The sequence below is a fragment of the Bubalus bubalis genome, chromosome 3 (assembly GCF_019923935.1).
Source record: "Bubalus bubalis isolate 160015118507 breed Murrah chromosome 3, NDDB_SH_1, whole genome shotgun sequence".
NCBI lineage: Eukaryota > Metazoa > Chordata > Mammalia > Artiodactyla > Bovidae > Bubalus > Bubalus bubalis.
Genome location: NC_059159.1, coordinates 8,228,544 through 8,243,033, shown reverse-complemented (window position 1 = coordinate 8,243,033; position 14,490 = coordinate 8,228,544). Strand labels below are relative to the sequence as shown.

The 14,490-nt window shown below is 52.3% G+C and overlaps 1 protein-coding gene across 1 annotated transcript in view; it reads left to right on the top strand.

The window, feature by feature from the left end:
- The window catches only part of MXRA7 (matrix remodeling associated 7), a 31,696-nt gene that overhangs the window by 6,251 nt on the left and 10,955 nt on the right, over nucleotides 1-14,490 (top strand). The window contains exon 2 of the mRNA XM_025279568.3: nucleotides 10,754-10,817. Coding sequence (XP_025135353.1) covers nucleotides 10,754-10,817 — 64 coding nt within the window. The remainder of the gene's footprint in view (nucleotides 1-10,753; nucleotides 10,818-14,490) is intronic.

Sequence of the window (14,490 nt, the reverse complement as noted above, 5' to 3'; positions counted from 1 at the left end):
CTTTAAGCCCATAATTTAATTTTTTTCATATGAGAAAGAAATTGGGGCTTTCCTAATAGCTAAATTTTGTTCTTTCTTTCAGCGATAGAGTTTTGTTTGCATGTGAAAAATGTAGCTGTCAGTTAAAATTTTTCTGCTTGGTGGGAAAAGTAAATTCCTAAAGAATATACCTTAAGGGGAAAAAAAAAAAAGTGCCTGGCTTCAAAGAGTTTTAAATAAAACACTGAGCGTGCTCACTTTTAGACAGCTTCTCTTCTGTAGCCCTTTCCTTCCCAGACTACAACGTGGGAGGGCTGAGACCAACTTAGGCCTCCGGTGGACATTTTTTCTGAGAAATGCCAAGTCCCTAGTGGCCAGAGCATTTCTGGAACAACCTGAGTCTGACCACGCTCGGTTTTGCCCTTGTTGAGGACAGATAAATGGAACAGGAGTCCGGAAACCTCCTCCTATCAGGCCCTGATGCACAGAGCCACTGGCTGCCCTTCTGATACCTTGCTGCTTGGTCCGAACCAAAAAGGAAGGCTGGGATGCTAATAGCAATCATTCCTTCTCTCTCGCCAGGGAGGTGGGCGCATGGGTCCCTTTCTGCTGGCTACAGTGAATAGCTAAAGAATAGCCAATGAGATTGAATGGCCTGAAGAAAATCGAAATGCAAGAATTCAGGGAACTTGCTTATCTAGTATTTTTGCCTCTGAATAGCCCTGGAGACTTGGGGAAGCCATTTAACTTTGGGTATGAGTTTTCCCAGCTACAAAACGGAGGGGTTGAGCTAAAGGGAGGTCTGCAGTCCGGGACCGTTTGCTTTCTAGCCATCAGCTCTTGTTTCATGACCTGGGTAGCAAGCGTGTGTGTGTGTGCGCACGTGTGCTTATTTGGCAGTGTCGAGTCTTAGTTCTGGCGCTCAGAGTCTTAGTTGGTCACGTGGGATCTTTGGTTGCGACACGTGGACTCTCTAGTTGTGGCACTCAGGCTTACATACTCTGCTGCATGTGGGATCTTAGTTCCCCGACCAAGGATCGAACCCAAGTTCCCTGGCATTGCAAGGCGGATTCTTAACCGCTGGACTACCAGTGGTTGTCCCTGTTTAATCCTTGCAGACATTGCTAACCATCTGGTCAACACAGCCCTGAGCCTGGCCTCAGCAAGGGCCTAATTCTGTGACCTCGGCATTAACACTCTCCCGGCCGAGTTCTTACTTGCTGAACACTCAGAGTTTGAGATCAATCTCAGGACAAGAAAATACCTCTGGCCCAGAGGCCTCCTATGAAAATCAATAAGCCTACTCTAGGGTCAGACAATCCTTTATCTTTATTCCTCATGATCTAAAACTGGTTTCCCTTCCTTGGGTAGAGATCTTAAATGCTGGCCATCTGTGTTCTGTTATTATTCTTGGAGTTAGTCATGCTCAAAATTCTTCAGCCTGGCTTTCCCCAACACAATGATCTCATTTCTTCTGACCCTCTCGGATTTGGTCAGTCTGATTTAGTCAGACTGATTTGATCAGTCCCTTGGTTTTCCTCCCTGTCCTTGACCTTCTCTGTTAATCCTGAAATGTAGAGATGAGAATTCAACCTAATTCTCACTGATTGAGGGTCTGGTAGATGCCTGATTGCTACCTCAGGGGTTTTTTTGTGGGGTTTTTTTTTTTTTTTTAATGAAGCTTTTGATGTCCTCTAAATCCTATTTGTAGGAACAGTGCCAAAACCCGTTAATCTGATAGGATTGAATCTGGCAGGCTGATGTCTGAGCCAGACAGAGTGGCTTAGGGTTAGGGTTTGGGGCTTGTGAATGTGCCCTCAGTTGGGATCTGAGGTCAGAGTCCAGGATGGTCCTTTTAGTCTGGACGTTTGACCACACCATCCTGCAGCCTGACTCCTGGTGCCCTGGGGCGATGTGCAAGTTCTCAATCTCGCTCCACTCTCCCCCCACCCCTGCCCCTTGAGTCCAAGGATTACCCGGTGCTTTCCTTTTGCTGGAAAATCTCATGCTCATAATATCAAGTGGAGGACTCACATCTGGGCCCGGGCCTTCCCTGGTGGTCCAGTGGTTCAGAATTCACCTTCCACAGCACGGGGGGCTTGTGTTTTATCTCTGGTCAGGGATCTAAGACCCCACATGTGCCACAGGCAACTAGGGAACCCATGTGTATGTGTGTGTATGTGTGAATCACTCAGTCATGTCCGACTCTTTGCGACCCTATGGACTGTAGCCCTCCAGGCTCCTCTGTCCGTGGAAACTTCCAGACAAGAATACTGGAGTGGGTTCCCATTTCCTTCTCCGGGGGATCTTCCCGACCCAGGGATCGAACCCAAGTCTCTTGTGTCTCCTGCATTGGCAGGCTGATTCTTTACCACTGTGCCCACCCCCACACACACCATGGCAAAGACCCAGTGCAGTCAAAAATTAAAGTTAATTAATTAATTTAAAAATAGCTGAGGATGTCAAAATATATACACCCAGCCCAACACCATCCCAGCGGCATCTTGGACATCCCCCTTGCCCTCTCTAATGAGCACCGCAGGTAGCAAATCCGTTCTCCTGAGTAAAGCCCCTTAGTGGCTGATAGAATAAACCTCACCCTCTTACCCGGGCCCCTGAGGCCCAGCAGGACCCCACCTCAGCCTTTTCTTCAGCCACCCCCCTCTGCTCAGCCCACACGCCAGGGCTGGTGGACCCTCCCCGACCTAGATCCTCATGGTTGCTCCTCCTCCCCTATCAAGTCTCTATGTCCTTGACCACCTTGGCGGATATGCATTCCCCCAACACGGCATCCCATCTGGGCTGACTTCCTTCTCAGCGCTCAGCCCGGGCTGAGGTCATCTTTTGTTTCAGCCTATGCTGTCGGCCGCGGCGGAATGTCAGTGCGTGAGAACAGGGTCCTTGCCTGCCACGTCCAGAGCCACATCCCCAGCTCCTAAACAGACTTGGCAGACACTGGCACCCCCAAAGTACCTGCTGATTGAATAAGCTGCAATAATAACAAAAAGACAAGAAAACTCTGTCAGTTCCTGCTGACAGGCAGGCTCTGCCTCCCCGCAGAACCGCCCTGGGCAGCAGGAGTCTACTTCTCTATGTACCCAGGGCCTTGCGTGTCGCCCGCCTGCAGAGCATCCCTAAAGTCATGTATTATGCTCCAAAGAGGCAGACGGCTCTGTAAGCTAGTGATCCCCCCGATGTAAGACGAGTTCAAACACAGACTGGATAACTGGCAATTCATCAAAGGTTTGATCAACGGCCGTTTTCTATTGGGTAGAAGCCACATTAAATCAGTGGCCTCCTAACATTTTTGAAAAAGAGTTATTCATTTATTTTTGGCTATGCTAGGTCTTCCTTGCTGCACGCGGGCTTTCTCTTAGTTGGGGCGAGTGGGGGCTTCTCTCTGTTGCGGTGCGCAGGCCTCTCTTGCTACGGAGCACAGGCCCTCGAGCTGGAGGGCTTCAGTAGTTGCGGCTCGTGGGCTTTGGAGCTTGGGCTCATTAGTTGTGACGCATGACAGGCTTAGTTGCGCCATGGCTTGTGGGATCTTCCTGGACCAGGGATCAAACCCTTGTCCCCTGCATTGGTAGGGGAATTCTTAACCACTAGACCACCAGGGGAGCCTACCTTCTAAGACTTTTTAAAAGCCTCAATACCTTTTACCCTCCTCAGTCTTATACAGACGGAACTCCAGTGCATGGAGGAAAAGTGGAACTGCTCTGGGTGGTGGTGGGGGTAGTCTCAGCCCCTTGGCTCCTCCCTCTGCCCTCGCAGTGGTCCCTGCAGCAGTTCCACACGGCTCCAGGGCTCAGCCGACCGAGGGTAGAATAACTGAACTCAAGATCGTCCAAGTTGGATCCAGTGATCTCAGAAGACCCTGTTCAGGGGAAGGAGGAGGGCTCAGGGGTGAACAGCCAAGGACAGATCCGTACCTGAGGCTGTGGTCCCAAGGATGACCCTATGTTCCAGCCCACGCTCTCCCCACCAGCCATGCATGGCGGGTGGGAGGGGACAGCACTTCCCAGGAAGCTCTTAGACACTGACCTCACTGAGTCTGGAAGCCAGAGAGCTTCAAGAGCCAGGGGATTCTTGGACTGAACATGGCAACCACCATTATGGGGCTTTGAGAAGGAAAAACATGATGAAGTCATCATTTTAAGATATCCTCAGAAGAGATGATGGCAGGAGAGTGGAGTGTCTGTGGTGCCCATGAAGGTACTGAGTGATTGAGGCAGGAGTGGGGAGAAGGAAGAGGTGGATCCTAGATGGCTTTCCAAGGCGGGGAGAGCAGGTTCAATCCCTGGTTAGGGAACTAAGATCCCACCTGCCATGTGTCATGGCCCCATAAAAAGGAAACGGCAGGTTGGCATTTACATTCCCAGGCCATGATGAAGAATCAAGATGCTGTGACTGCAGGGAAAATTGGGCAGGTTGAGAAGGGCCAGTCTGAAGCATGGGATGTAAGTTCCTTGTCACAGGGGATGAGCCTTTTCTAGCTGCACGTGTGGAGCTGGCCTGAGTGGCCTCAGCTTGGAGCTCTCATCTGGAGGCAGGGGTGGCAGAGTTGTTTTGATGGTGCAGGCGAAGAGCAGCCTGGCCGTGACCTCTGCCGGCCCATCCTCCCCACCCAGCACCCGCCCAGCACCAACGCCCCGGGCACTGCTGCTGTCTCGGCTCACCCCACAGCCGACGCTCCCCTCTGAGTGCCGAAGATGAGCAGCCTGATTGCCTGATGAAATCCTCCTGGAAGGACTGCCAGCAATGTCGAATCCGCTTGAGCCGGGAGGCAGCCCCTGAGCCTTGCCTGTTCTCGGGGCCCCTCTCAGAAACCTTCTCTGGAGACCAGGCGGTTGATTGGCCTGTCCCAGGCTGCGGCCCAGGGCAAGGGATGCTGTGGGCCCCTGAGAGCTTCCTGTTATCTCAGTCTTTCCCTCCACAGGGGAGCTGGACCTCCTCGATGCCCGCCTGTTGGAGTCCTGGTCCTCCAGGTTTAAAATCAGTCTGGATTAACTGGGAGGTGGGTGGAGACGGGTGTGTTGGTGCAGCTCAGGTGGGTGGTCTCAGGGTCCAACAGACCCTGTTTGCAGGACCCCAGGGCAGACTCACCTCCTTAGGCAGAAAGAGAGTCAGACAGACAAAAAGACATCTGTCTCTGCAGCCATCTCTCCCTGTCTCTGCTCCACTTGAGCCTGTGTATCAGCCAGGGCAGCCATAAATGGCAATGAGCTGTCTGCAGCGTGTGCCTCTGGCTCCTAGGGGCTCCAAGAAGCCTCCTTCAGAGCCCCTCTGTGCCCTACAGCCTCCTACCTGTCCCCTCTGCCACCCCTCCCCTCTTGGCCTCTGGGGGACCCCTGTCTTGGGCTCCTGGCCTTGGTGAGGCTGTCAGGAGGCCGTCCCTCCACCTGCCTCCATTGATGGAAAAGCTGAATTAGAAAAGTAACCCAGGGACTTCTCTGGTGGCCCAGTGGTTAAGACTGTATGCTCCCAATGCAGGGGGCATGGGTTCAATCCCTAGTTTGGGAACTAGATATATAAGCTTTGATATTTGCTCACCTGATGCAAACAGCTGACTCATTGGAAAAGTCCGTGATGCTAGGAAGGATTGAGGGCAGAAAGAGAAGAGGATGAGATGGCTGGATGGCATCATGCATCAGGCTGGATGCCCTGGACGTGAACTTGGGCAAATTCTAGGAGATGGTGAGGGACAGGGAGGCCTGGCATGCTGCAGTCCGTGGGCATGGAGTCACAAAGAGTCTCTCTATATATATACATGTATATAAACTAGCGGAGGAGGCAATGGCATCCCACTCCAGTACTCTTACCTGGAGAATCCCAGGGATGGGGGAGCCTGGTGGGCTGCCGTCTCTGGGGTCGCACAGAGTCGGACACCACTGAAGTGACTTAGCAGCAGCAGCCTCAGCAGCATATAAACTAGTCTCTAAGACGCTGGTCAGTGAGCTGACTGGGGTGTGGTCTCGGCCTCGGGCCTGCTGTGGGGGACCAGCATGATGAACCCCTGCACTCAGTCCCTCCTGCCTCCTGTCTTGCCAGCGCATCCCCATGTACTGCTCCCAACTGCAGCTCTTATCTTCTTTCTCCCCATTTTTAAATTCCCAGTGGCTCCTCAGTACCTTGTCCCATGTGAGTTCTCTGGTCCAGGGCCTGCTTTCCTGGCCTCCCACACCCTCCCTGCAGTCACACCAGACGCCAAGGAGTCACTGAAAAAGCTGTGATGTTCTAGGCCTAGCCAGCTCTTCTCAGACCCAGCTCGGGATTCTCGTCCCTCCTGAGGCCTCCCCTGCACCACTCGGACTCAGCTGAGCTCTCCTCCTTAGCCCCACCCAGGGATCGAACCTGGGCCCAGAAGTGAGCGTGCTGAGTCCCAACCATTGGACCACCAGGGAATTCCCAGTATAGTCCTTACTGAGACAAAGGCTTCAACATTTTGCACACGGTCTCACTTTATTCTTTTCCTTCGCGGTGGTGCACACAGCTCACCATCTTGAAGCGCAGAGCACTGGACTGAGGCTAAGAGCTCCCACCTCCAGAAGGGTTTCCATGGTTGTCTCAGTCACTCTGTTTCTGAAACCTGCCCCTCTTGTTGTCGGTATCAGCACGTTTGGTTTTTTGGGTTTGCTCTGTTTGTTTGGGGTTATTTTTTGGCCCCAGGGCATGGCTTGCAGGATCTTAAGTTTTCCAGCCAGGGACTGAACCTGCGCCCTCCACAGTGAAAGCACTGAGTTCTAACCACTGGACCACCCGGGAGGTCCCCAGCACTTTTGTTTTACTGCTGGGTACACACTTTTAATAAACTAAGGGCAAAATGCAATTGAATGATATTTTTTTTAACTTTTTTTTTTTTTTAAATAATGGAAGCCTTTCCATTATTCTGTTATCTAAAAGCCCAGTAAGTAACCACCTCCCTGGAGCAGACCCCACTCCCCACCCCCCGCTGCTGAGCAGCTGGTATGTCAGACAGGCAACAGCCTCCTGGCAGAACTTGAGATGTTCTGGGCTTGCAGAGAGGGGTGTGAGTGGACAGTGACAGTGGTCAGGACTCTGGATGTTGGTGAGAGAAACTCATCTTAGGTGAGCTTTCGTGGAACCAGGATTTGAGTCGCTCACGTACAGGGGAGGCTGGGGTAGAATGACCTCGGGGCAAATCACAGCCAGGGACTCTCCACCCGGTGACCCTGGGTCACCCCCAGCTCCCAAGCTTTCAGCTCTGGGACCAGAGGTTCCTTGTGCCCAAGCAGAAATCGGGCCCATGGTTCATATCCGCCTGTCAAATCCATCACAGGGCATGGCGGGGGTGGGGTGGTCTGACTGCCTGTCTGGCAGTTCCCACCAGGACCACAGGCTTCAAGGAACACCTTTTGAAAGAAGGGGGTTTCTGTGCAGGCAGAAAAGAGTAAATGGCCGATTCAGCAGTGTTTTCCAAACGTCAAGTCTCACCATAAGAAATCTATTTAAATTGCACCCACGTTTATAAAGTCACAGAAGCTTTTTAAAACGGTATCTACCTCTACCACACATACACACACACCAGTATTTGTCTTTAATTTAATTCTGGGATACAGGGTGCCCCCAAAGTCTTGTGCAGTTTTAAGTCTTAATAACTTAAGAAGTATAAATGCTACAAACCTACAAAACACATCGGTTGAGTATTTACTTATTTAAATTCCTTTTATACTTAGTTTCCTGACATTTGAATGCTGTATTTTTCATTTTAAGTCTTTGTAAGTGCCAGAATCCAGACAGACAGGGCAGCTAGAGGAGTCTCCTCTGGGCATCTCAGACACTGGGTCAACCTCCCTTGAGGTCACGTCCAAACTGTCACGTGTGCATCAAATCCCATAAGATCACGGGGCTGAAATCACAAAGGCAATCCTATTAGTCACTGACCATCAGCCATGAATATTTTTTCAAAGTCTGAAAACCAACCAGAGCCACTGGACGGTGGTATTATGTGAGTTTGGATAAGAAACGTCAACATATTTTAAATGTAAATAACCTTTCAAATGTCATTTTGGGAGATGTTTGGAGCATTTGTGCTCCTAACGTTATTAAATCTTAAAACCACACTGAGACATTGGCTGCACATTTTTAAAATACTAGTAGCAACCTCTAAGTTGCTTTCATGACCCACCAATGGGTTACAGCCAGTTTTTTTTTTTTTTGACATGGGCTATTTTTAACGCCTTTATTGAATGTGTTACAGTATTGCTTCTGTTGTTTATGTTCTGGCTTTTTGGTGGTGGGGCATGTGGGATCTTAGGTCCCCAGCCAGGGATCAAACCCGCACCCCCTGCGTTGGAAGATGAAGTCTTAACCACTGAACCGCCAGGGAAGTCCAGTTTTGAAAAGCACCACACTTCAAAAGTCAAGAGCAGAATTCAAATGTAAACCGGCCTTTCCCCAAGGGAATGTTGGCAGGTCAAATGACGCTGCCTCCCTTTGGACTAAAGAAGTCTGCATCAGTTCTTGAATTTCCCCTCTTGCATGGCAATTATCTGGGTTAATATCTTTCCTACTGGATGGTGAGTTCCTTCACAAAGGGAGTGTGCTCGCTTTTTTGTTGTTTTTCCTTTAACCTTCGTGTCCCTCACACACAATAGGAGAATTGGTCTGCTCTCTAGTCTTGATATTGGGCTTATTTCTGGGCTACAGCTCTGATTAGATTCATCTGTTTTTTTTTCTTTTTCCCTTCTTTCTTTTCTTAAAGGAAAATATATGTAAAATAGCCTCAGGCTCACTGTTCAGCGATCCCTGTGTAGCATTTTAAAAGTGCAGTTCATGTGTATTATTAGAAAATCCAAATTACACTGAAATGGGTAAGATGGAAGGAAAGGCCGCCCCCACCAGCTCCTCTCTCCAAAGGCAGTCGCGGTTAATGGCATCTTGGATGTGCTTCTAGAAAACATTTTCTCCACATTTATGAGTGTGTGTGAGTGTCAGTCGCTCAGTCGTGTCTGACCTCATGGACTGTACCCAGCCAGGCTCCTCTGTCCCTGGAATTTTCCAAGCAAGAATACTGGAGTGAGTTGCCATTTCCTTCTCCAGAGGATCTTTCTGACCCAGGTATTGAACCCGTGTCTCCTACTTGGCAGCTGGATTCTTTACCACTGAGCCACCTGGGAAGCCCACCTGGGTGCTGAGCTGCATGTAAACTGCTAAGTGGAGAAGAACCAGCTCCCGCCTCCCACGCCACTTCTCCTGGCGGCATCTTGTGGGGTCCATCAAAAGAGAGTTACAAGAGACCCAAGGGAAACCTTTTGGGTTTGCCACTTACAACTTGCTTTTTTTTTTTTTAAATATTAATTATTTTGGCTGTGTCAGGTCTTAGTTGCAGCATGTGGGATCTTTTAGCCAGGGGATGTGGGGTCTAGTTCCCTGACCAGGCATCGAACCCGCTTCCCCCAGAGCATGGGGTCTTAGCCACTGGACCACATGGGGAGTGCCATGACTTGCTGTTGGGCTTGTGCAAACTTTGTCTCCCAGCTTAGCTTGCTCTGATTTGGCCGGGAGCCTGCCTACGCATTTTGCAGAGGCTGCGGACTGCTGGACCCCGGGGCTCAGAGCCTGAAGGCCTGGGTCTGGCTTGTCAGCTGTGCTGCCCCGTCCCCTGTGGGGCACCCATTCACGTCTGTGCTCCCCTCTCCTCCTCCTTCCTGCTCTGCCCTGTCTGCCGCTGGGCTTCCTCGGTCCCCTCGCCGCGCCCTTCAGTCCCTCAGCTCCCCCACCACCTCCCTCTCATCCTCCAACATTCCTGCAAGTTGAAGTCACCCCTTCCTCTCCACCAAGGCCATCCCGGGACATTCCTTCCAGCCTACTGTTTATTTTGTCCGTGCGTCCATGGGAGAGAACTGGGCTGAGAGAGGTGGAGTTCCAATTTTGGGAAAATGCGATCTGAAACGGTCAGGGACTGAGAAGAGGTTGGAGGAAGCAGAGATGGAGACTGTGAGCGCAAACACGGCTGCTCTGTGATGCTCGGCCCGGCCCGGACTCCAGAGACCCCACCAGCTTTCCTCTCTTGCCTTCTGGGTTTTGTTTGTTTGTTTGGGGTTTTTTTTGGTTTTTTTTTGGCTGCACTGTGTCTTTGTTGCGGCACGTGGGCTTTCTCTAGTTGTGGCACACGGGGGCTTCTCTCTAGTTTTGGCACACCGGCTCCAGGGCGTACACACTTAGTTGCTCTGCAGCATGTGGGATCTTAGTTCCCAGACCAGGGATCGAACCAGCATCCCCTGCATTGGAACGTGGATGCTTAACCACTGGACCACCAGGGAAGTCCCACGTGCCTTTTGTTCTACTCACTATAGTGGGAGGTGGGAGTCACCCAGTCCACTTATCAAAGTGGCACCCAGCACTTGACCCACCTGGAAAAGGCAAAGGAGCCAAAGTGTCAAGGTAAAAAACACGGGTCCTTGGCCTAGAGTCTCACCCCATCACCTCGGACAACTGGCACTCACACTGACATCCCTGTTTCCACCTGCTGTTGACTGTGGCCCCTTCTCAGGAAGGACCTCCCAACCATGCTCGAAGGACAGTGCGGGTGCTGTGCATGATCAAGCTGTCCCTGGGCGGCCCCTGCCTCTCCCCGAGACGTCCTGTCCATTGCTGCCCCATGTCCCCGAGGTCCACTTCCGGTCCACAAGCACATCTCTCCCAACAGCAGATCCAGGGGTCAGGTCACTTTAACCGAGGGGTCAAACACCGAATGACAGTATCGAAGAGTAAACCGGGTGCCTGGGCACTGACCCTTCTCCTTGTCTTGCAGGAAGCGGAGCAGGAGCTGGACGGTGAGGAGGGTCCACCGCAGGCAGGGCCTGAGGAGGAAGACGGTGAGTGGGACCCGGCCACCAGGTTGCACAGTGCTGCCCCCGGAGGCCGGCATTATCGCCTCTGGCTGTGGGGGCTGGGCTTTGCCGTGGTCCATTGGATTCCCCAGATGAGGATTCGAGTGGCAGGATGAAGGGGCGTGGATGGTGGAGGGGGAGAGCTGGGGGAGAAGGACTGAGAAGTTGGGTCTGATGCAACCTGGAGAACACTGAGGTCGGAGCCTGCTCCTCTCTGATCCCACCTTCGCACCCATCTCCATGCTCACCTGCTTTGCTCCTTTGGCCATCGCTTTTCTATCTATACCATATGCGTGCCTGTATGCTGAATTGCTTCAGTCGTGTCCGACTCTTTGTGACCCTATGGACTATAGCCCACCAGGCTTCTCTGTCCATGGGATTCTCCAGGCAAGAATACTGGAGTGGGTTGCCATGCCCTCCTCCAGGGGATCTTCCTGACCCAGGGATCAAACCCGAGTCTCTTAGGTCTCCTGCATTGGCAGGCGGGTTCTTTACCACTAGCACCACCTGGAAAGCCCATCTATACAATATGAGTTGTCTGCAAATACAGACGGCCCATCACCCCCACTTTGTGCATTTCGTGTTTCTCTCAAATACCTCGGACCTATTTCACAGAGACTAAAGCCACTTTCAGGGCCGCCTCTTGGGTTCTGCAGGTTAAAGTTCCCTGGAGAGGAAATGTCTGATTTCCAAGCAGCTCTAGCTGACCAGCCAGACCTGTGTGGCCCTCAGATCCTAGGTAGCCGGTGGGATAAACAGGGAGTGACCGGGAGCCTTGAGGAAATGGACCAGTTCAGACTTAACTGGGTGGGAAGCAATGTGTTTGCTCTGGGCACCCACGGGGACCAGCGCCCCAGACAGATGGGACCCAACACAGGGTGGGGCCTCTGCTGGATCTGTCATGTTTTATTTCTTTATTTAAAAAAAAAAAGGAAGAAGAAGAAGCTGAAGCAAAAATAGCAAAATGTCAGCATTGGTCAAATCTATATGGCATGTACACCGAGGACTTATTACTCGCTGTACTTTTGTGTATGTTTGAAATATTTCAGGCTTTTTTAAAAGGGGGGATTGTTGCTGTGATTTTTAAGTCAACAGCTGGCAGGGGCCCCGGAAAGAGAGGGCTGCAGGAATGCAGTAACCGGGGCTGGTGGTGTGGGCCAGGTGGCCAGGGTTGGGCTGGGACTGGGGGAGGGGGTATCTGAGGAGGCTTCCCCCACCAGGAGGCTTCCCCCACCAGGAAGCCCTGCAGAAAGGGCCTTGGGTTTCTATCCAGACAGCTTTAGAGGAAGGGGGTGGGACAGAAGGAGGGGTGGGGAGGGGTGGGGGGGTGGGGCGTGGGGCATCAGCCCCTTGCTAGGGGCTCCCTTTCCGCTGCTGCTGGTTCTCTCAGATCGTCTGCAGGAACCACGGCCCTGGGGCCTGTCTCTGCCACGTTATTGGATCCTATTAGTGATTTGGGAATGCAGAAGGCAAAAGCCAAGGCTGCTGGTAGCCCCAGGGGGCCAGGACAAGGGGAGGCTCAGCAGACCCCTCTTCTGGAACACTCTCAGACGTGCAGCCCCACACCTAGCCATGTGCAGGGTCAACGGGGCCCTCCCTCCTTATCTGACTGCGGCTCCTGGACCTTGCCCATCCCCCAGGCCGCCTCCTGGCAGCCCTCTGGAGGCCGAGGCAGGAGAGGTGTAGGGCTCCAGCTGTCAGAAGTGCACAGGAGAGGCCCCCAGGCCCTCTGCAGTGAGCAGTTCCGCTTGCTAATTAATTAGTGTTCGCCAAGGTGCCTTCCCTACTAAGTGACTGGGTGGATTCACAGAAGACGGCATGAGGAAGGCCCCCTCCCTGGGAGGCTCTCACGTTGAACCCCTCCCTGGTCTAGCCGCCTTGGATGTGGCTGTGTTTCACTCCGTCACCATTATGGGAGTAAGCAAAAGCCTTTTTAAGTGGTTTGTTCTCTCCAGCTCGGGAGGGAAGCATTATCAGACCTGCCCCACAGGTTGGAAACCTTGAGCAGTACCCAGCTGGCAGCATTTTTCTGCTTTATGTTTCTAAAACATAGCAACACCATGACCTTGACATCGAGGTTAATCCATTTTCTTTGTCCGTTGCCTCTTCCTGAGGGCCAGAAGCCAGCATGGCCTCAAGCTCGTTCTGAGACTAGCTCCGTGTGATTCTGTCCCTTGGCAGGTTTTTTCCTGACCACCAAAGACCCCGGCCCCTCAAACGACGGCCCCAAATTGCTCAGCTTGGGTCCCAGATCCCCAGATGTCACAGTCCAAGCCCTGAGCTGTTGGAAGCTCCTGATGATGCTGCGGCCCCTTGGCTCATCAGCCTGAGCTGTGCTCAGCCTGGAGGGGAGAGCAGCTGATGGGAGTGGGGTCTCCAGGGAGGGGGGTGGGCTCATCCAGTCTCAGCACCAAGCCCCAGCCCCAGCTCACCAGGAGGAAGAATGTGCTCTTCATTCATTCAGCAAGCCCTGCAGAATGAATGAAGAGCCAAGTGCAGAGTGAAGAGCAAAAAATATTCAGCTGGTCTCTGCATTTCCCATCCTCCATTCTTTACACCTTAACAGAAATGTAATAAGGCCTCCCCTGGCGCCCCGGCTCTTCACCCCATGTCCTCCTGTCCCTTTGCTCCCTGCCACCCGGCCTCACTGGCTTCCTTGCTTTGCTAGATCCATCTCCCCAGACCTGCAGCATCACCTGAAAAGCCCTTCCTGACAGCCCTCCCCACTGCTATTAAACTTCCAAGCAGCCCTCTCCCCACCTTCCTCTCCCCTCCTACTGTCCTTTGCTGAAGAGCTCTCAGGACCTACTGCAAACTCTGCTATTTTGATTACTCATCTTTGCCCGCTGTATGCTTTCTTCCCTGCTGAGCCCCCAGCACCCAGCAGAGAGCTCACTGAATATCAATATTTGCTGAATGAATGAAGAGCAAATTAAACCCTGTCCAGACGTGGGGTGAAGGGAGTGCTCAGCCCTGGGGGCCAGATTCTCCTGCAAAGTCAGTCAGGTTGTGGTGAAAGCAAACACCGCCCCCACGACAACCCCTGGGTTCTGAGTTTGCATCCAGAACCTTCTTCCTTTGGCCCAGAGAGAACGCGAGGCTCAGAGGCTGCAGCCCTTTCCTGCCTGGAGCCCACGCCAGCCTGTCTCATCACTGGGGACAGCCACCAGCTGGAGACCGTCTGGGTGGCCCCAGGGCAGGATGTGGAGGTGTTTGAGATCCCTGACATTTGAGTGACATAGAACAGAACTGAAAAAGAAGACATCTGTGTGGGAGGGCGATTTGCTGGTCTCTGCGTTTCCCATACTCAATTCTTTATACATTAATGGAAATTAGATAAGACAAGCTGTTCAACCTCGGTCCCCTAGGCTGGCCGGAGGCTGTCTGCCCTCCACCTGCTGAGCTGAAGGCCCATGTAAGGGCACTGCTTCCCGAGGGAATGCTCTCCACTGGACACTCGGCCAGGAGAATGCTAACAGCTCTTTCCTTTTCTGCCCTGCAGCCTTCTCCCCACATCACACATGCCTGTTTTTCTCTGTCCAGACCCCCTGGTATGCCCTTCTCAGGCCTCTAGAACTGCCCTTCTGTACATTCCAAAGCAGCTACAAGGTCTTATGAAGGCTGCTCTGGGTTTGGCGAACCCGGAAACACCCATTCA